Raw genomic sequence first — 23,089 nt, forward strand, 5'->3', positions numbered from 1 at the left:
TTCTCCTAATTACTGTTTAGCCCTTTAATTTTAACATTAAAAGTAGGATCTAAAATATTTCTCTTAATAACTGTTTGATCCTCTTACTCTAACTATAAGTATATGATCTGAAATATTTCTCTTAATAACTGTTTAGTCCTCTAATTCTAACTTTAAGTGTTTGATATTTAAGTGTTTGATATTAAATATTTCTCTTAATAACTGTTTGGTCCCCTATATCTAACTTTAAGTTTAGGATCTTAAATATTTTTCTTAATAATTGTTTACTCCTGTAATTCCAACATTAAGCGTAGGAACCTAAATATTTCTCTACATTACTGTTGAGCCCTTTAATTCTTACATTAAACGAAGAATCTGAAATATTTCTCTTAATAACTGTTTGATCCCCTAACTCTAATTTTAAGTGTATGAACTGAAATATTTCTCTTGATAATTGTAGGATCTTAAATATTTTTCTTTATTGTCGGAAAACATTTTCATAGTCCTACTTTCTCCAGCATATACATATATATATATAAATATTTGGACTTTTAAGGATATATAATAATTTTACCTTGATTTTTTATGTTCTATTTACTATATGCAAATAACTCTTAAGTATCCCAACAGTAGTAACCCATCTTTTTAATTTTTATTCTTCTAAGAATGCTAAAACAAACCACAAAAAAAAACAAAGTTGGACTGTCCTATAATTAAATTAGTGAGCAGCCTATACTGCCACAGTGAGTGCGATCAACTCAGATAAGAATAATTTAATTTACTAAAAAAATTAACATTCTTTTATGTATTATTCATAACGTGTGTGGAAGTACAATCTTTCGTATTGAGGAAATACAAGTTCGCATATTTGTTGTTGTTCTAAAGAAGGAAGTGAAATGCAGTTAATGATTAATCACAACATCTAATTACTTTAAAATGCGTAGAATATAACAATCATAAATGCAACAACTTTCACATATTTTTTTTTTTTTTGTGCATCAATTACTTTCAAAGCAATGATAGACTTACGAATAAAGTCAATACTTTGTCGTGGTCGTTTTTCATTTCGAAAATACACTGCTCAAAACAGAGATGTGTAAACCACATATAACCGTATCCATTTGAATTTAAAAACTTATGATTCTAGTTACAGTTCTAGAAAATGGGGGAAAAATATACTTTACAGATATTAATGTATTATTAAACTTTAACATATTCACAACATATGAACAGCAGAAATAGCTACACTCATTGGCAGTGCTATATAATATTATGCTTTAATGGTACTTATTATGTATATAAACTTACTTGTAAATAATATAAAATGTATAATGAAGTGTAGTATATACACTATATAAAATAGTTATAGTAATAGCCTGTTCTCTGACAGGATCCCCATGTCCTTAAGAAACTGGCAGTATTGACTCGGTCTTATTAGCGACCTGTCAGTAAATCTTCTACTTTAATTGGAATTAACTAGTAAACATATTGCTGTAACATATATGTAATTACAACTTAGCAACCAGATCAAGAGCTACACGCCACGCTCCCCATACTCTAAATATATCTAGGTTAATAACTGTTGAAATGTCACACTGAACTATAGAACAACATAGAGCCAGGCTCGGTCTGCTCTATCAAATTTTCTGTAGTATATGTCTACCAGCACTCGTAAAGAAGACACTAGAGCACCGACTATATCTATGTCCAATTTGTACAGAACCAGGTTTAAACTAATGGACGCCGTATTCTTTAAGAGATTTGGCGATTATTAAAGTATTGATATTAGCCAAATGCTTATTATTATTAATGAGTCCGTCTGGACTGCCAATATGCCAATCCTACTACCCACAACTACGAAGAATGTAATCTTGCAATTTGAGGAAGATATGATCCTCTTTCTACTTCATCTACCTAGCTTGTATATATATTTTGTATTAAACTTGTCGATCTTTTCCTAAATATATGGGATTTTTAAGTCATTGTGTATAAATTCATGGGAAATAAATCTGTAGCCATTAAAAATTGTTTGAAGAGCGGTTATATAAAATCTTTGTTATATTTCTATATTAACAAATAAAAGAGAACCGATTTATATATCATATAAAACGATTTATATGCAATTTAGCAATAATTTTAAATAAAATACGTTTATATATGTTATTTTATTTCTTTTGAATCCTTGTATAAACAAAATATATAATTTTGAATAGTTCGGTTTATGTAAGGGTTATTGAGACATATTTAACCGATTTCATTCAACCCAACAACAGTTCAAAGTCTGTACCAAACTGAGACGATAGTTTGTGTTTAAATAGACAGACTGACGTCGAACTTATACTGGCATGAGTCTGTCAATAGTTTTTGCCGTGTACACAAGATGCTCCATTGTTTGTAATGTGTGCACATATGTTTTTACAGTTGTTAGAGCAAACGATTAGAGGTTTTATTGTGCCTATCACACCGGCTTAGCCTGCTGAGTCGCAGGAAATTTTTTTTATATTAATTTATACGTATGAAACCAACATTTTTCTAAAAACCATATGAAGTATATGAACACTTAATATTTACATATGTATATATGTATGTACATTTTTATGTTAACTTTAAAAACATTTTCATTTTCCGTTTAAATCAATGCAAAATCATGATCAATTAAATATACACGAGTACGAGTATGAGTATGAGTAAATAACAACTGCAGCAATAACAATACATTAAGAGTCGGAACAGCTGTTTTTGGGTGCACGTTGTTGTCAATGTTATTTGTTTGTTTTTGTATTTGTTATTAATTTCTGTTTTGTTTTGGATTTAGTTGTTGTTTTTGTTTTCCCCCATTAGCTCTACTCGTTTATATTTGGTTATCTCTCTTTATTTGTTCATATTGAAATATGCTCTTATATGGCTTCTGAGATAGCGAAGTACACTTTGAGTTGTGTTATACGTTCAGAGACATATGTTTACGTATATATGTGTCTCTTGTGTGGTGCGCTGCAATGCGTTGTATTTGTGCTGTCCGCTCTCCGTATCAGTATCGGTTAAGTTTACTCTTTTTTTTATAATTATTTTTGACAGCATGTATGCTGGTCTGTTGCTTTGCCCCGTTGTCCTAATATGCTTAAGTGTGTGGAGAGTCATTTTTATTATTAGTTTATGACCTCATCATCGATTTTATTCTCCAGTTGTTGTTTTTTAATGCAAAACGAGTCTGATTTGTCAAATCAACAACTTCAACCAAAATCGTTTTGTGTATAAGAGCTTTAGACGGCTATGATGGCGGCTCTGTTACAATATTTGTAATTTCTGAAGTGTTGTTTTTATTATTGTTGTTGTTGTTGTTTCATTGACAAGTTGTTTGTAACGACATTGTTAAGAATTTCCTTTCCGTAAAGCTATGCGTTCGAAAATTGCTTATAAAAGCCAATTGTTTTTTTTTTTCTTACAAAATTGTTTAAAGTCTATTAATAAAGATTTTGAAATGGTAGACTGCACTAAATAATGAAGCCTACTGCAAGCAACTGACATTGGTCTTTCTGTTCATTTAGGTACTTCAGGTACTATTATAGTCTTCATCTAAGTAATCTGGAATAGTATTATTGGGTATGGCAATCTAGACTAGAGTTTGATCAACCTTTAAAATCCACTTACTAAAGCCAAATGAAGAGGTGTATTTTCAATATACAATAAATACGTTAAAAAATTTTAATTTATTTGTCAATCCTATTTACCTATTAACTATTATAGTCGCAATATCCTGATACATGATATGACTAATTATCAGTTTTATCATTTCAATTAGAATATAAATATCGAAAATCACTTGAAGTGATTCATTGTTTCGTGAGCGGTATAAAAAAACGTGTCTAAGCTTTAATAGCTGACCTAATGCCCTAGGAATTTAAATTTTTTTGTTTTTTCATATAATCCAATTTATTTGAACATGTTTAATAGATGATGATGTGATTACACACCATATTAAGCTGTTATTAAAATCAACGAAGTTTTCATTATATTTCAATATATTCGACATATGTTCGACATATATTCATGTTGCACGGGTCAGCCCACACCGAAAATACCAAATTCAGAATCTTGTTTCTTATTTTGGCCCACCTAAATTAAACAACTTTTTGTTACACAAAACTATAAAATATGTACGTGATCGTATAACGATTTACTAAAAAATATTATTTGAAATATTTAAATATTTGTATAAAATAACTATTACACTTTACTTCGACTTGTTGGATACTATATGAAATAACTTAAAATATCGTAAAATAAATAAATTGAAATTTAATTTTAGGAAACCAGAAGAAATCAGAAATCCAGTTCTAATTTTTACTTTAAATATTCCGAAATATCCTGCTATTAGATTTGTTTCCCTAAAAAGGGTTTGGGAACCAGAACTGACTACAATGCAAGAAAAAATAGCAATTTACATTGACAGGTCAAAGATTACTAAATTCTACCAAATTCTACCAATATTTCAATCATAAATTTTTGTCAATCTAAGAGTCTGTTCTCTAACTGCGAGCATTAACTTTCATGAAAAGGAACTCTATAGTCTCACTCATAGTCAGGCACTCATAGTATAATAAAGATTATTCAGCAGTTTGTATTTCTTCTAAAATAGTTAATGAATGTAAACGATGTATTAACGTACTAAACAATAGCTCCAAAGTAACTCTAGTTTGGGTTCCTGGGTATTCTAATATATATACATAGGATATCATAAAGCCAAGCTTGACTTGCCCAGTTAAATCTTCTGTAGTACATGCCTACCGGCGCTAGAAGAAGAGAAGCTTGTTGTATCTATGTCCAGGTCTGTCCAGAGCCAAACTTAAGCTATTGGGCGCTACATTCATTCATGACACTCTCGGACAGATATTAGCATTTATCAATGCGTCCGACTGATTTTATAATGCCCATCATTTTACCCATAATTACAAGGAATGTGAAATCAATTAGCTTTCTTAACTCAGTGTGGTGGATTCGGTTCTCTTTCCACTTCACTTATACCTATACCATAAGTTATGAATCTACTGTCTACTACCTACCATAATAAATATAAATATGTACATATAATTGAGAAGGTTTATTAGTTTTATCAACATAAAATCGTTCTGGCATCAACTCAGTATGTGTTAAGGTCATCACTCAATGATTATAAATTTGAATTTAAAAAAATTTAATTTATTTTTCCTTGAAAGGCATAGTTTTAACTAGTTTTTTTATTCGATAAATATTAGAGCCTCCAGATTCTCCATAAATGTTCCCATTTACAATATATAATATTATAAATGTATAATGCATTATGGAACAAACTTAAATTGTATCTTTCTTTAATAACTACTTGCTCTGTAGGTAAATATTTTGTTTCTAGTAAAAAATTGTTTCTTTACTTCATAACTGAAAACTTAATCAATAGATGAGTTTAATCTATAACCACAAAATCATAGATATTGTTCTTGAAAGTAAAATGACATTAATCTCTAGAGAAAAAGCTTCTCTTAACTTCTTGACTAAAAATATGATCATTAGATGAATTTAATCTATAAACAAAAACCATTGATATTATTCTTGAAAGTAAGGAGACATTCTTTCTAAGTCCATCACTGTAAGAAGACGGGTATAATACATATATAAGGAAATATTAATAATCACCAATAAAGTAATGGAGTCTTTTTCAGTTTTTGTTTAGACTAATCGTTTTTATAAAATTTCAGATATTCAGTATCTGAAACAAACAATAGAGTATCTAAACAATATTCATATTTAAGAAGTATTGAGATGTTTTTTGCGAAGAAATATATGTACAGTTGTTCGTACAATTTTACTTGCACTTCTTTCACACCGATGCACAAATTCTGATTATGTGATATGGATATAGAGTGATCATGAGATGGATTAATGTTATATACTCGTATTAAAAAAATATTTCTTATATAGATTATTTCTTTCATAGATTATAGGCAAACTATATGAAACCATACTAAATTCAAAAAGTTATAAGCAACATTTGAATTTTGCATCAATGAGATTATTGTCTATTAGGAAAGAACTCATAATATGGAGTCATCCTGAAGATTTGTACCAAATATCCGTAACCGAGTACCACGTTTGCTGTGGACGTGACATTACGAAAGATCCACATACTGTTGTATGACGTATGTAGTAGGTGACTTCACCACAGTAAATGACTTGAAAAATGCACTTTGTATTTTATAGAAATCAAATAAAAAATTTTGTAATCGTTAATTTGGATTTCAATCTATCGAACCACTTTTCTGCTGAGTGTTTCAGTTTTTCTAGTCCAGATACGGAAGTAAACAAATCCATTTGTGTAGCGTACACAGATTCTGCTACTCACATTAGAATCTACGGAATTGTATTTTATCGCTTGTTCAGAAATATTTTGTATTTTGTTTACATTTTGCAATTTCAGATTTCAGATTTGTGTATTCGTTTGAATTTGATAATGAAAAATTTTCTCTGTATTATAATTCGTTTTGGGAGCCCCAGACGATTTCGTGTTTTTAATTATTAGAAAATGTACCATATCGTTTTCTAAGTAGACTTTGGAACAGTTGTGTTTCTGTGGTGTTGAATTAATTACAATTTAAATTAAAACTATACTAGAGAACAAGACTCACTGTTCTCCACATACTCCACTGCACCAGAAGTCTAATTATGACACAAATCATTTGGTTATTCGTTATATGTTTGATTGTGGGCACCTGTGAGACAATACCACTGCCTCCTCTATCTCTATCATGCCGTGAAATACCTCGAAACGATATTTCAAATGGAGAGTCGACGAAAGATTTCTTTAAGTGAATAATTCTTATTAAGTTATTCTGTAGATATAAAATTTAATTTCATTTATTTGATTTCATGTGTAAAACTAAAATAAATTTTTCTTTTTTTTTGCAGGGAAGTACTGAATGCATGGCGTGCCAAAGCGCGTTGCAATGTTGTGCCCGTAGAACGAACTTTGGAGCTCTTCCACGAGTTAAGCTTTCATCCAAATGACAAGCAAAGTAATTGCATCAATTTATTATATTCTATATAATTTAATTATATTTTAATTTAATCATATCCATTAAACTTACAGTAAGCGAAATGCTGCAGACAGCCAAAATGTTGGCACGAAAAAGTAGTCGTCAGTCAAATGGCTTAACTTTCGGAGAATTTTGCGTACTAGCAGCTGACTTAAAACGTTTTCGGTAAGTTTCACATCAATTTATTTACAAAAAAAATAAATAGTTATAATACGAGTGCTCACGACTTAGATGGAATAACTAATCTAATAGAATATAGAATATGCTATATATAAAAATATATAGAATATATAGTATATAATAAAAGAGGACTGTTCAAGTAAAGTCAGCAAATAGTGTTTTTAATCTTTAAAAATTTTATTTTACTATTCTATTCAAAATCAGTTGATTTATATAAATTTATTGATACGAAAATGTAATAGCAATTCAAGAGCTCCATATTCTTTCCGATCAACTTCTATTGCAATTCTTTCAACAGTTTCCTGTACCACATTAACATATCGCGCTCCCTCGCGCATTTGTTTCTTTTTGTACGGTGTAGTAGAAAATAGTGATAGACCATTAATAATCTATCTCTAATCTGATTGATTATTAATGCAAGATTTTTACTACTCGTATTCTCATAACAGTAATTGTGATTTTTATAATAAGAAATCCATTTTAAATAGAAGTAATTGTGAGGAAATTTTAGAGTCCAAAAACTCTTTTAAAATTTTTTAAACAATTAAATCCTTGGACTGACCAAACAGTTGTTTCAGATATCGTGATAGTGTAATACTAATTTGGCGATTAATACAAGCTATAATAAATTTGATTTTAGTTCTAGATAATGTCATAATCTGTCCATCTAAACTCTTATATTACTGCTGAAGTATTGACCTTTCAAATATGTAAACCTTGTTGAAAGTGCACATAAAAATAAAACTTTACAAATTGTATTAAATTATCGTAAATTAATTAATAAACATTTCGTTTATTGAAATTGTTGCCAAAGAATATTTTTTCCGGGACTTAGCTTGAGCTTGTTATTATAAAAAGATATGTTTACTTTATTAAGAAAATTTTCTACCTCCACTGCTGATGATGGAAAAGAATTCACATCAAAATCTAACAATTAACAAGTATATTCTAACAATTAATATTTGAATTGCATAAACTGAGCTCCACTGCTAACAAAATATGCATTTATATTGAAAATTAACGAGATCTGTGAGTTTACGTTTCTGGAAACTATCACTATAATGGCGATGGCACATCTCTTGAAGGCATCCAAGTCTTTTTGTTAATTTGTACATGGTTTAATACAAATCAACTCTCTACTGTTGACTTTTTAATTTGTTGGTGTTAAGCCCTTCCCGATGTTTCTATGTATTGGTTAAGCATCGAAGTTGAAGTTTGTTGAAATTGAAAACGTTCTTCACATATTTTTTCTCTGCTATAAGTTATTATATTATTCCTTTTGATTTCTTTTCATAATAGTACGTTTCCACTGGCTTCGTTAGACCAGTCAACTAACTTGAGATTTAAGTAATTCAAGCACTCTCAAGTAAGTTAACTGACCTAACGAAGCCAGTGGAAAACAACTGTTATATTAATCATTTTTGCATCGTCTTTTATTTATAAAATTTTATTATAAATAAAATAATTTAAAAGCTTATATATACATATATACATATAGATTATTAAAAGTAGAATATATATATATATATATATAGAAAGTAGCGTTTTGTAGTGTGATCCATATAAAACCACTTTTTTACATTTCGCATTTAGTTGGCACATTGCAATGCCAACTATTTCGAAATGTCACCGAATGACTAAATTATTTTGATTTTCTAGTATAATAATTAAATACTATTATTTATTTTTAGAACTGCATCATCAATCTGCAGCAAAGTGAGTTTACTAAGTTCTCTTCAAAATGATGACAACGATGTTACAGCTTATGACACCGACACCAATTGCAGCATTGCAGACGCTAAAATAGGTGCAGAACTACGTAGTTCGAAATCACTTAGTAATGTTAAAGACTGCACAACTACGACAACAACGTCATCAATCCAACCTAAGGACGCATCAATGCCAGTTGAAGTATTTTTGGGTGGTTCATGTAATCCTACCACCTGGCGAGCCGATGTGGCTATTCCAACACTGAAAAAGTTAGGCATTTCATTCTATAATCCCGTATGTATTGTATATAAAATAAACGCGAATTCCAAATAAATATTTACTTTTTCGATTTATTGACTTTTAGCAAGTTTCTGATTGGACGCCTGATCTCATTGAACTGGAGCACCGCGCTAAAGAAAAAGCGAGAGTTTTATTTTTTGTTATGGATTCAGAGACACGCGCATCTGCTGGTGCCATAGAGGCGGCACATATAGCGGGTCAAAACTGCAAGCAGCTAGTGTTAGTGCTACATCCGTACAAACCGAATCAAAATATTCTTGATGAGCACATATCTCAACAGTAAGTTTAATACTTTATATTTCCATTTAAATATAATATTTTTACTATAACGTGTTAAAAAATTTTATTAGGGAATATATTGACTTAGTTCGGAATCAATTGATATTAAAAGAATTGGTGACCAGACGTGGCTTATCAGTACTTGATAATATACCATTAGGACTGCAGCGGACCAAAGACATTTTGGCCGGCATTAGAGATCCACCCTCGAATATAGCTTCAATTTTAGTGTAAAGAATGCTTTGAAATTAAAAACAGATCCATAACTAACTCATTGCTATTTTTACAGTGTAGTGCGCGGTGCTTTTGATCGCATTAATCCAGTAAATGATTTTATATCTTTTGAACAGTGTCAACGTGCTCTCTCATATTTAGGTTATGCTCAAAGTCTACTTAATACAAGCAGCTTAAGCAAAATCATTGCATCTCAGCGAGAATTTCTCGATTCATTGCAAAAACGTAGTACAAAACAGTGTGCTCAAAGCAACACAAATCTTCACAATAGTAACAGTACCTTATCGTCCTCATTTCTGTCTTCTTCCCAATCTTCTGACTCAGCGTCAAGTGCTGCATATATGGCTCAAACAAGTAATATAGATTTCGATCTATTCTGCGTTATATCGGCTTATCTGTCAGTACTGCAACAAGAAATACACGAAAGCGGTTGTATATCTCCAATTAAGGGTACCAATGTGCCACCACCTCCGGTTTATTTAACGAATATGCAAGGTAAATTACAAAATTTTATATTAATAAGTAAAAGTTATTAAATTAATAAATCAATTAATAAATTTTTTATTACAGGTGATGAAGGTTTTCCCATTGGATATTTTGTCAGTAAAAATATTTCTCGCACCTCCAGTAACACCAGCGTACCAAATAATGACGAACGTCAGAGCCTTAATGACATACTAAGTCGTAGCCGAGACAGTGGTACGTCATCACCACAACCATTGGAACCTCTTAAGTCAAAATCTGCTGTACATTTAGGTAACAAAAACACACAAATACATGTCAATGTAAAATCAATTGAAACAATCAAATTAACCCCAACTTCAACAAACACATCTGATTTCACACTTACACGTTCGCAAACAAATTCAGTGCTCAGCAATGAAATCAATGCCGTTGAAGAGGAAAGTGACTCCAACGATTCGGTGTTTTCATCTTGCAGTTCCATTAATTCCATCAACTGCAGCTACAGTGATACAATTAACAGCGTTGAAATGCGGGATGTCTACTTAGGCGGCAGCTGCTTTTTACGCACTAAGTGGCGGCAAGATATAGCCATGCCATATCTGAAGTCGAAGGGTGTAACTTTTCATTTACCTGCTTTGCATGAAAGTATACAACAAACACAACTAGATTTGCCTGATAAAGTATTTGAGGACACACGTTCTGTCGGTTCTCAGGAACGTACTTTCAAACGCATAAAACAAAAATGTCAAATCGCTCAAATCGAAGAAGAAGTGTTAATGCACTCTGAGGAATCTTATAGTTGGTTATTGCCACCAGTGCGGCCGAATCTCTATAATCCCTCACTACTAGACTCGAGTACAGTACTACTCTTCGTAATTACAAATGAAACACGTTCTCTTGCCCCAATGACTTTAGCGGCACATTGTATTGGCCTCATGTACAATGTCGTATTGGCCGTACAAATGTTACCCGATGATTGTGTGATAAGTAATGAAAAGGTAAGAACATAAAAATATATCTACGTTACCTTAAAAATTATTAACAAAATAAAATTATGTTTAATATTTTTTTTATTTGACTTTTTTTTATTCGTTTGAAAATGACAAATCTTTTATATCTTTTTTAAGTCTTTTATAATCTTTTCAAAAAGACATATTAAGGTGGCTTAACTCCGTAAAATAGGGTTAAGTGCTTCAACCCATTTTTAAACATGTTTAAGCTTATACAATTGTTAGAACGTGTTTATTAGAATGCACTAGAACGTGTTTAACTATAAACTTCACAGGGTTGCATTGACTAAACTCTTAAATGCTTACAAAATAATACAATTTTTCTTGATAGTGAACAAATTATTGTAGAAATGTGAGGTGATTTTAAACACGAATTGCGTTCAACAAAAAGGAATTTAACTATATGCGGAAAGATTTTGCTAGGTACGAAATCAATATTATATTATTCTTTTAATCTTTAACAAATCAGAAAAGCCTATTGCAACAAAGTAAACAAAATGATGAAACGACAAAGTTAAACACGTTTAGTTTGTTTTAAATGAAAAGTTTTCGCAAAGAGTTTTCACATTAAACATGTTTAAAGAGACCTTTGGAAATATGCAGATAAATAAAATATATGTAGTTATAAGAGTGATATAATTCAATTATCTTTTATTTAAATAATTAATAAGGTTTTGTCTTTACTTTATTTTGGACTATTTGAACACAGATTGTTTTAATCTATTTACGAAAAATCATCATCTATGGAATGTACGATTAATAAAACACATATAATGTATATAGCATAACATATAATATAAAAAGAGAATATTTAAACTCACTAGAACTATTATTACTTCTTACCAAGTTAAAGATATACTATATTTTACTTTGTTTTTACTTTAATTAAAACTTTATATTTTTTATTTATTATATTAATTTTATTGAATTTACATAAATATAGTTTTATTAATATTGTTTATTTTATTAATATTATTAATTTTATTAATATTATTAATTTTATTATTATTATTTATATATATATTATTAATGTTATTAATTTTATTAATATTATTAATTTTATTAATGTTATTAATTTTATTAATATTATTAAAAAATTTTATAAATATTATTATTTTATTAATGTTATTAATTTCAATAATATTATTAATTTTGTTAATGTTATTTATTTTATGAATATTGTTAATTTTATTAATATTGTTAATTTTATTAATATTATTAATTTTATTAATGTTATTAATTTTATTAATGTTGTTACTTTTATTAATATTATTAATATTATGAGTATTGTTAATATTGTTAATGTTATTCATTTTATTAATATTATATATTTTATTAATATTATTATATGTTTTACTTGAAATAAATTGCAAATCTACTAAAAATGAATATATAGATATAGAATAGAATATCCTATTTTGTATATATATATATATTAAATATATATTATATATATTATATATATATTATATATGTATATATATATTAAATTAAATTCACATTATACTTAGATTAGATTTTTAATCATTTTCTCTCTCGTTTACAGTTAACCCCTGTTGCTATTAAGGACTACAACCGTGGTCGTTCGTATTTGATTGATTTAGCTAAAAGACAAGGTGTACCTGTTTTTAACGATATTAAAGCAGCTTTGGAATGTGCAGTTGAAAAAGTTAGAGCCTGCACCTCAAGAACGTCTAGATGCGAGTGACTCCGGATTCTTTAAACATTTTATCAACACATACTCTCCTTTTATGTACCCATACACGTCCAATGAGCAAAAAAGTGACTATATTTCTACTATTATTATTTATTAAAACATTTAACTTGAAACCTTAAACTAAAACTATTACATATTGCAAATTAATTTTAATACTTAATTTTACACAAAATGTTACGAAAATTTATGTCCATAAATAAGCCTATTTTGTGGTGTGTCCCCTAGTATGTTTTGTTTATTTTTCACTCAAATGTGTTTTTCATTTGTTTTTAAAATTTGACTTACAGATATGTATATAAATATACACCAAACATCGTTAATTTTACTAAATATATTTATATCGTACATACCTATACTTAATATGACAAAAAATTTATTTAACAACAGTAAAACAAAATACAAACTTCCAACTTCAAATTTATGTTTAGAATGTATTTTATTAAATATATTAATAAATAAATAATTAAATCGATTAACTAATTAAAAAGGCTTATGTAACATTAGTTATAAGTAGAAAGTCAAAATACAAACACACACATATACGTATAAAGTAAATTTATATTAATAATTTAATAAATACTATTAAGTAATTACTAAGTAAATAAATGCTAATAAATTATAAGTATAATCGAAACAATTTTTTTTTATTTTTAATTTGTTCAAAATGTTCCAATTATTAGTTTATAATGTAAGGATAGAAAGCGGTCCCTGGAACTGATTAACCTACGATGTAGCACTCCAAAGTATAATTGAAATGTTATAGGCAAAAATGTTTCTAAAAATATGATGTTCATATATCTCTTATTATGTCAACTACATAAAATATTTAAGCAAAAATTAAAGATATAAATTATCTTTAAATAATTTATTATTTAAATTTTATTTTTATTTTGAATTTGACAAGTTTTGAATACTTTTTTCAAAGACATGTTAGCAGTAACGAAACAAAATATAAGTCGTGGACTTAACAGCAGTCATTAAAAACTGGTATAAAAAGTTACAATTTATAATTTATAAAAGAATTAAATAAAGTTCACACAATTTTATGCAACATCAAAGACACAACTAAGGACAGTTGGAAAATAAATCAATTAAGATGTACATATATTAAGAGACTATAAGAACACCGTGACAATTTGACTCAACTATCTTGATAATATATAAAAACCTTATTACAAATACAGCAGAATATTGAGATTAGCCTGTTTTATTTTCTGACAAATTGTAAATTAATGATAACACGTAAAGAATAAAGATTTTGCTTAATAAATATACGTCTTCTACAGGTGCCAACAGCGGCCGGGAAACACTCAACACCCTCTATATAGTGGCGGTTATGTAAATATCTCTAAAACCATGTGTCTGACACTATAAACACATATTGAAATCTTTTCTTATTTACATTTCAGCCCTTCGAACTATATTTGCCATATAAACGATGTAGTTTAATTTTATTCCTCTTTTTTTAAATTAAATAACCCAAATCCTATAATAGTTAAAAAAAAGTGGAAGCAATGTAATTAATTATTTTTTGTTTTTAATTAATCTGTAAATTAATATTAGTAACAAACATCAAAATATATATATTCCAACTAATAATTTACTAATATAAATCTTAAAAAAAATTTTTTTTAAAATAAGTTTGTTTAGAACAATGTAATGAATTAGGAATATTATATTTTAATCGCTAATTATCACAATTTACAATTCTATATTTTCTTTTATGAATAAAACATTCATACTTTGATTAGTATTTAAATTCCCTTAATTTAACCTCGTCCATATTATATTTATATAAAATTTTTGTAATGGCCTCATACATTGCATTGTTATATATTTAAATACAAATACGAGTAGGGTTGCCAACTATAATTGTATATATTATAACTGAATCGATTAAAACGTTTAATTCAGTTTAAAATGTGTAAAATAAAATTTTTTTGCACTAATTTTATATGCTTTGCATCGGGAATTAAGATAATTAAAATAAAAACATTCCTTATACAGTTTCCCTTTATTTAAAACTATTAATTAATTACTTAGATAATTTTTAGTATTTTATAAATAAAATGTATAATTAAAATCTTTAAAATTCACCTAAATAGGTTAAAATTAATAAAATTGCTAATAGTTGCATCTCACTTTTTTAAGTTAAAAAATTATTTTATTTATTTCATAGGCGGTATAATATTGTTTTAAGGCATGTGACTCTACATTTTCTTATATTACTATATATATAAATTAATAATATATTAAACCACTTCAAGACTTTTTTAAAGCATGATAACATTCATCTAGTTCATCTAGATTATAGATTTCAGTAATATTAGCTTACCCAATTGTGTACATAATTTATCACAAGATGATATATATAATTGTTGTTATTGTTTTTGTAGCCCGATTCGATCTAGAAAACAAGCATATATGGCAAAATAGTGTAAGATAGTGTGAAGTTTGAATTATGACCCTTATCTATATAGAAAATCATGGAAAATTAGACTGGACAACGCCCCGAATCTGTTCATCCTTGCAGTTGAACAAATGTCGTTTATTTTTTCAGTAATGAGAGAAAAAATAGATATGAGTTTATATGGCAAAAATATAACGCTTACTTATTCATAAAGTGTCGAGTAGTGTTTCTTCTCAATATACATATAAAGTAGTATGGATCGTAAAAATATTCAGTATGTTTTACAAGGATCGGTTATGTATTGTGTACGATTACCACCAGTATCTTACAAAAAAGTGGTGTTGTGAAAGCCAAAGATACAATTTTTTACGGAATGATGGTGCTAATAACGCGAGTCGGTGGTTGAGAAATCCTGGGTTATTGTTTCACCCAGAGACATTTAATGTTAAAGACAAATACAGAAATTGATCATCGAGAATGATGAGTAGAACTGTATTGATTTAGTGTGATTCTTAGTTAATTTATTTTGCATATATGTAATTGTAAAATATAAATAAGAGAAGCAATATATTCTTGCAGATTTCTCTTTTATAGTTTAAATGACTATGATCAATGTGGAAAGTAAAATTTTTGTATAAGTGAAATAATAAAGATAATAGCTTTATAATAACAAAAGTTTAACAATATTTTATCAGATCAACTGTTTCATAATGATTTTTTGTTTCTATATATATATGTATACAAACAGGTTGATTTTACAGCAGATTCAAGATATTTTGTTTGAAAAACCGAATGAATTATTAAGAAATGATACTTTAACTCTGAGTGTGATTAACATATAATATAATTAGAGCTATTGTAGTAATGAAGTGTTTTCTTTTTTTTTTTTTGTTTTTTTGAGTATGGTTTATGTATCAAATATTTTTTAAAACTATAATAAACAATTATAAATAAAATTTAATAACATATGGTACTTGATATATCTAAAAATTTATATAAAAATATAAATAATGGTTTTATGAGTTAAACTAATATATTGGAGTTACTAAGATTTATAGCAGTTTCGATCCATTATACTATTATAATACAAAATAAAACATTAATTGTTTTTGCCTATAAAATAATGTTTAAATATTAGTTGAATTTATATTGTGTCTGAATTCAAGTTTTTTTAAAATTTCGAAATATTGATCGATACATAAGCAGTTATCAATTTACAATAATAATTTTGATTATATTACATTATATATAATTTATTAACAATATATTTTATTCATTTAAATTTTTTATTAAATTTATTTAAATTTAAATGGAAATTTTCATTTGCCAAGTTATAATTCTCGAGTTATCGTAAAGCTTTTGTAATAACTATGAGTTGGCAACACTATATTTAATAATCGTTAACACAAACAAATTGCTATTGTTTGGTTATTAGTTGATAACATAAGATTTTTATTATATTTATATAGTTTCAGTAATGCGTCTATTAATTTATAAATTTACAAATAGACAATTTGTACTTTTAAATTATTTAATTTTAAATGTATTTATTATAAAAACAAAATTTAATTTTTAATTTCCGTTGCAAATTGTGTTCTTATGAGATAAAAAGCTTTCATAAAAAATATTTATATATTTTATTATATTTATGTTTTTTATACTATATTTGTATTTTTTATTGTAAACATATAAAACACTTGAATTTATTGAATTCAGAAGAAACCTAAAATAGAAAAAACATATATTTAAATTAAAGAGAAACGTCAAAATTATTATTGTCTTCCTCGATCGAATTTTGTTGTTGTTATTGTTTCTCTTGTTACGTCTTGTGTGGTTGATTCGGCGGTGTCGCTGTCGTCTTTCGAGCATTTGTTTAAGGCTGTGTGCTCCGCTGTGCTCCGCTGTGTTAGCAGCGATGAAAAGTTTATTAGTGTGTAAAATGTTTCAGTTTTTAATGTATTAAGTTGATAAATAATAAAGGTTTATTTGAAGCAATAACTTTTAATTAATTTTAATTAACAAAATAATTAAGTGCAATATTTATATTTATTAAGCTTCAATCAGAAATCGGAAAGCGGCGGTTACATTGTTTGTAATTGAATGTGTTAAGAGTGAGTCGTGTGAGTACAATACGGTACGTACACAAATATAATTGTGCGTTTTTGGGACCTGCTTCGAAAAGTGGAGAGTAGTTATTTAACAAATATATAATAACAACATGTTTTTTACGTAGTGTTCTCAAAAATAAGAAATACCAATTATGTGTTTTATTTGCAAAAACTAATCAGATACGTTTGCAAGCAGTTTGAAAGATGTTTTGAAATGAATTCGCGATGAACAAGAGTGATGTTTTTATCTGCTGCTACGTAACATAACATTACTCAATACAAACACACGTCCACACAAACTAGCCTTGTGCGCATGGAATTATACTAGCTGCTCTGAGCATGTTTATGAAATAAACGGTGAAATCAAGTAAATAATCAAAACTGCCATGTTATTAATATGATAATACGATTTAACCAAATTTATCTAACTAAAAAATGAAAAATTTTTATTGCGAATTATAAATATAGACTTTCAGTTTAAAATATTTTTGTAATATTGCATGAACTTTTCAAAAGAAATCAGCGGAAATAAACTTCATAGTATCAAATCCATTCCTACCATAATTTTAAAAAAACTCTACTTGCCTATAAAGTTTACTGTACTGTTTTATTAATAGGACTGCTTCTGATTACAAGATGCAGTTTTTATCGCTTATTAAAAAAAAAAATATGTAGTAAAAGTGCAAAAAGAAGTCAACAACTTTAAAAGCGGGTGTATTCACATCCAAACTGCATAATATTCGCATGTATCGCAATGTCGTGCGCCTCCCTCCAAAAATTAGTTTTGCCGACACATACAGAGCACCATGTACCATATTTGCATAGTCATCGTGAATAATTAAATACTAAAAACATTTCTGCATTTGTATTAATTGAAAGAAGAAGAAAAATAAATAAAAACAAAGCTAATAGTTCGATGCAAAACACAAACAAAAATACTCATTCAGTTTGCATATGTATTTGAAATGTAATCGCACACAAAGTCAACAGTCGACCGATAAAGTACGGCGAAAAAAAAACACGTAAGGCGAAGCTTTTACATGGCGACGATCGGAGAAGCTCGTCTTACAACATAAGATTTAAGTAGACGTGTTTTTTCCTCTATTGCTTTTGCGAAAATGTCAGGTATTGCAATTTCTTTTTACGAAGTTCATAATTGAAAAAAATAATAAAAAGTCGGTTAGTAGTTTACATACATATAAATAAGACTTTGAAAATGATTATTCGGTAAAAAAATTAAATTTGATTATAATAAATGTTTGTAACGCTACTTGATTATTTAATAAAAATAGAAGTAATAGGGCGTCATGCTGTGTTTTCAGAACATATTTAAACCCTTGCAATCCATCGAATCTTCATTTTCTTTTCTGTCGTCTATAAATTGGTATTATAATTATTTGGTTTAAAATTCTTCTCTTTCGCCACAAGATCTTTGATTATAGAAGCGATTAATAGTGTAGAATTTTAAGATCGAAACATGTAATTTTAAAACAAGTGATATGTTTTGGATACCGCCAAATATCGATCATACGGGGGTCATTTTTTATATTTTGAGCTTTGGCAACACTGCCTGTTGTCAGGTGTCATCTGACGTTTCTATACAAACATTTGACATTATTAAACATAATCTGCCTTTGACTTTTTGTCAAAAGAGCGTTATTAATGTAATTTACAGAAAGCGTTATTTGTAAATTGAGAGTTCCCGAAAAAATGGAATTAACGCGAGAAAATTTTCGTGCGATGATTTATAACGACTTTCGTCGTGAATTATCAAGACAAGAATGCATCGATTAACTTACTTCCACATTTGGCGATGTGGAAGTAAACGCTGGTACAATGATGTTAATCATGACCGCAGTTTGTTCATTGATGAAATTCGTGAAGGTCGTCTAAAATAAAATTCTCGTAGTGCAAGATAGTCATGCGACATACTGTGAGATTAAGGTTGAGGTGAAACCTCATATTGCACGATCATTTAGCCGTGGAAAAGGTTTGTTTCTCGTTGGATCCCTATCCCTCATCATTTGACAAAATCCGAAAAAGATACTCGTCGATTTGTGCACACAAATGCTCAAGACGTACAATGGCGGTGCACCACAAGACGTATATAAGACTGTAATAGGTGACAAATCATAGATATATACGTATGAGCCAGAACGTAAAAAGCAGTCGACTGTATGGATGTTTCAAGATGAACCAAATCCAACAAAATTTGTTCGCGCTCAAAGCACTTCGAAACAAATGATCGCTTCTTTTTGCGATCATAATAAGTATTTTTTGTAATTAGTATTTTTTCATTATAAGGCTCAATATAAATAGTAATCCTCGTTAGTAGTCATTCAAAACATCCATTAACACAGTTGGCCGAATATAAATTTTTATCATATAATTTTATAAGTTTCGTTTCGTTTTAAGTGATCAAAAGTGCACCATTTTCATTATTATTCCTATTGTACTATTAATATTAATATAACATCACGTGGCAATATTTTTTTTGGTTTTTTGTGGGGGAGAAGGTTGATTGCTTTAAGCACTGCCAAAGCGATGGTCACCTAAATGGTATGTCCGACTCTTACTCTGTAGTTACAAGCTAAGACACCCCCTCTTCTTCAGGATTTGTCCCCGCGACCGCTTTCGCAGTACTTCGGAGAGGATCTCTTGTAAGTTGGCTATCCATATGCTTCTCGTAGAATCTGCGTCCAGATTTCCACTATTGACCCGAATTGGAAAGTTTTCAGATTGCTCTTCGTTTTAGCTAAGTCAAATGTAACAACATTAATGGTAATGAGGTAACAACTTTGGATTATTTAAAAAGTCCATAAACTTGTGATATAGGACCACTGCAAAACGGAGCGCTTGGTTGTTGATGTGATGAATATCGTTTTAAAAAAACGTGTTGTCGCTAAAAAAAAACAGTAAGATAGTTGTTATTTTTACTCACAGAATCCACTCGTAATAGTCTTTGCAAATATTTTACCGTAATCCAAAAAAATGTTCGCGTCGCTTTCATAGATATAGGTACTCGTAGATAAGATATACGCGAAATAGTGGAGTTCACCTTATGAATTTGTTCTAACAAAGCTGTGGGTAATGACATCCATTGAAAAGGATGCTTTTTTTTAGATGTACATAACAATATATTTTGTTGATTACCTCTTGAAGGGCAAAAGATATACAGAACAATATTATGTAATACTTTTACACCATTTAGATCCTAAAATTATTGTAAAAGTTTAAAGAATTTTCTAAAAAAAAGTAAATACAAGACTTCAAGCTGATGTCATTCATAGTAATGTAGCTAAAACGATATCATTTATAAGATATGCCAGTCTAACTTTAATTCTATTTATTGAATGGAATCTTGTGAAAACTTCGTTTGTGTGAAATGTGTAAACAAAGCGTTCTTCTATTTTATGTATCTTGCTGTGGTCGGCAGTTTTAGGGATTTTTAGCCTAGAACGAAGTAACATTATGGGTAATTCTTTATGGAGAGACACATTAACTTAGTACTAATAATTTTAAAGGGTCGGACTGACAACGGACAGGGAAGATGAGGATCGCATTCATCAAAGTTTTAATTTACCTGAAAGAAAATTGAATCGTAGAATGGGTGTATCTCCTTCTAAGATACTATAAAAGGATACAAAACTAATATGTTGATGCTGAAATTGTTACTGGGATATGAGGATTAATATTGTATTGTTAATGATTAATTTGTTTTAAATCCGTTAAAGTTCGATAATCAACAGTTTAAACAGCTTCAAATAAACCAGAATTAATTGCTTTTATTCAATAATTTTATTTTTTTTTTGTGAGAAATGGGAGATTTAAAAAAAAAAAGTGCTGTATATATTGTCATAAGTAATACTTCTTTAATTTTCCACTGCTAGACTTTGACTGACTCTCTTTATTCAATATATGTATATTACAACTACGAATTACAGAGTTATATTTATACTACTTTATTTCACGACATATATAACAAGGATTTCGTTTCAAATTTTAAACATTGAACCTAATATCATATTATAATATTATAATTATTTTTAATTTATATTAAAAAAATATTTTTTTAGATATATTACCATATTCTACACTTAACTAGAACGTCTTTTAATTCTTTTTTAAATATCTATACAGTGCGATCTAATCTATGTTATTTATTTTATTAACATCACATCGGTCCTCTTTATAGATTCCCACCAAAAAATGACATTTGTTATTTATGTTGAAGCTATTTCAGCTAGTGTACTTGAGCACTTTTACTCTTTATTAACTCGAGGTATCTTCAAAACCACTCTTTACGCCTTGACTGGATTATTGTTTATCACTTCATCAGGCTAAGCAATAATTGACCTCAGATCTGCATACCTCCCCGAGGATCCTAGAACCATACTGAGATTCGATAACGCGGTGTTGGTAAGTCTGTCAGTTTTTGCAAATAATTTCAGGGCTCTATTTTTTATGTATTTTTTGATCGGATCAATGTACTATGGTACCTTGAAAAGTGTTCTCAGAGCCTGGCTTTGTGCAATTTCTAGCTGGTGAATAGTAGTGTTTGAAGCTTTGCTAAATGCTACACATCCATATAGAAGTGACGGACGAATTATTTGGTTATATAACAGCTTCCTGTTCTTAGCATTGAGATTTTCATTTCTGAATAACGGTTGGAGGTGATGAAGAATTTTGACACAGGAACTTTTTTTCACATTGTTAGAATGGATCAGTCCGAGATCCAAAAGTGTCTTCTACAAAAATAACTATTTTTGTATCAGGATTTAATAAATAAAAACATAATTTATGTCATTAGGTGTGTAGATTGAATTTCACACCAACATCCTAATCTTAATAAAAATGATCTAATTTTATGTGTTCGAATATAAAGTACTTGAGAGTTATAAAGTAGAAAATAAAGAATTTAGAAGAAAGTTTAAGGAGACAATGTCTGTAACAATCATAATGAAATAATATTATTAGATACATAATATCTGGGAAGAAATATATCAATCATATCTTATGTACATCGTAGCGTTTGAATCCTCTAAAGAAGACAAAATTTGTAACGAATACCTATCACTATTAAAACCTGTTCATATAATATTCAAATATTATGTGATACAGTTTAAACTTTTTACAATTTTCAAACCAGTTATTATTAATTACTATATATCACCATATATGGTATATGGTGATCAATGAAGTACTATACTCATCTTGAACATCACAATTTTTACAAATTCTGCAATTTACTACTACAAATTACTACAATTTGCAAATCATTATAGAATGATACATAGTTTCATAACATTAATATATTGCCAAAATTTGAAAAGAATATGTTTTGGGACAACTTGAAAGACATCCAATGTTGCTGGAGAAACCAGCTTCAACTATAAAGTTTATTTTTAATTAAATGACTTGGAAATATATATTTTTGTCAGTAATAACAAGAATCAAAGATATCATTAATGCAGTACTATCTTTTGGTGTCTTCCCGCAAATCTGGAAACCTGAAGTTATAGTTATAGTAACCTCCAAAATTTGAAAAAGACGTTTCTTTGCCTCAAAATTTAAGACCTTTAAGTTTACTGCCTGCTATAGGTAAAATGGCTCTATTTGATTGAGTACTTTGT

General features: G+C 28.6%; 1 protein-coding gene across 6 annotated transcripts in view; it reads left to right on the top strand.

Moving 5' to 3' along the window:
- The window catches only part of LOC119687042, a 51,931-nt gene extending 38,753 nt beyond the window's left edge, over nt 1-13,178 (top strand). For 3 of the 6 annotated variants that reach the window (XM_038101186.1, XM_038101187.1, XM_038101188.1), the window contains exons 3-10: nt 6,916-7,022; nt 7,097-7,208; nt 8,915-9,227; nt 9,298-9,512; nt 9,584-9,742; nt 9,802-10,241; nt 10,317-11,209; nt 12,768-13,178. In XM_038101186.1, the coding sequence (XP_037957114.1) occupies nt 6,916-7,022; nt 7,097-7,208; nt 8,915-9,227; nt 9,298-9,512; nt 9,584-9,742; nt 9,802-10,241; nt 10,317-11,209; nt 12,768-12,929 (2,401 nt within the window). In that variant the 3' untranslated portion in view covers nt 12,930-13,178. Of the gene's footprint in view, nt 1-6,563; nt 6,816-6,915; nt 7,023-7,096; nt 7,209-8,914; nt 9,228-9,297; nt 9,513-9,583; nt 9,743-9,801; nt 10,242-10,316; nt 11,210-12,767 lie in introns of those variants that run through there. The other 3 variants (XM_038101189.1, XM_038101190.1, XM_038101191.1) reach the window with 3 other exon arrangements.
- Nucleotides 13,179-23,089: the final 9,911 nt, after the last annotated feature.

The sequence above is a fragment of the Teleopsis dalmanni genome, chromosome X (genome assembly GCF_002237135.1).
Source record: "Teleopsis dalmanni isolate 2A chromosome X, ASM223713v2, whole genome shotgun sequence".
Lineage (NCBI taxonomy): Eukaryota > Metazoa > Arthropoda > Insecta > Diptera > Diopsidae > Teleopsis > Teleopsis dalmanni.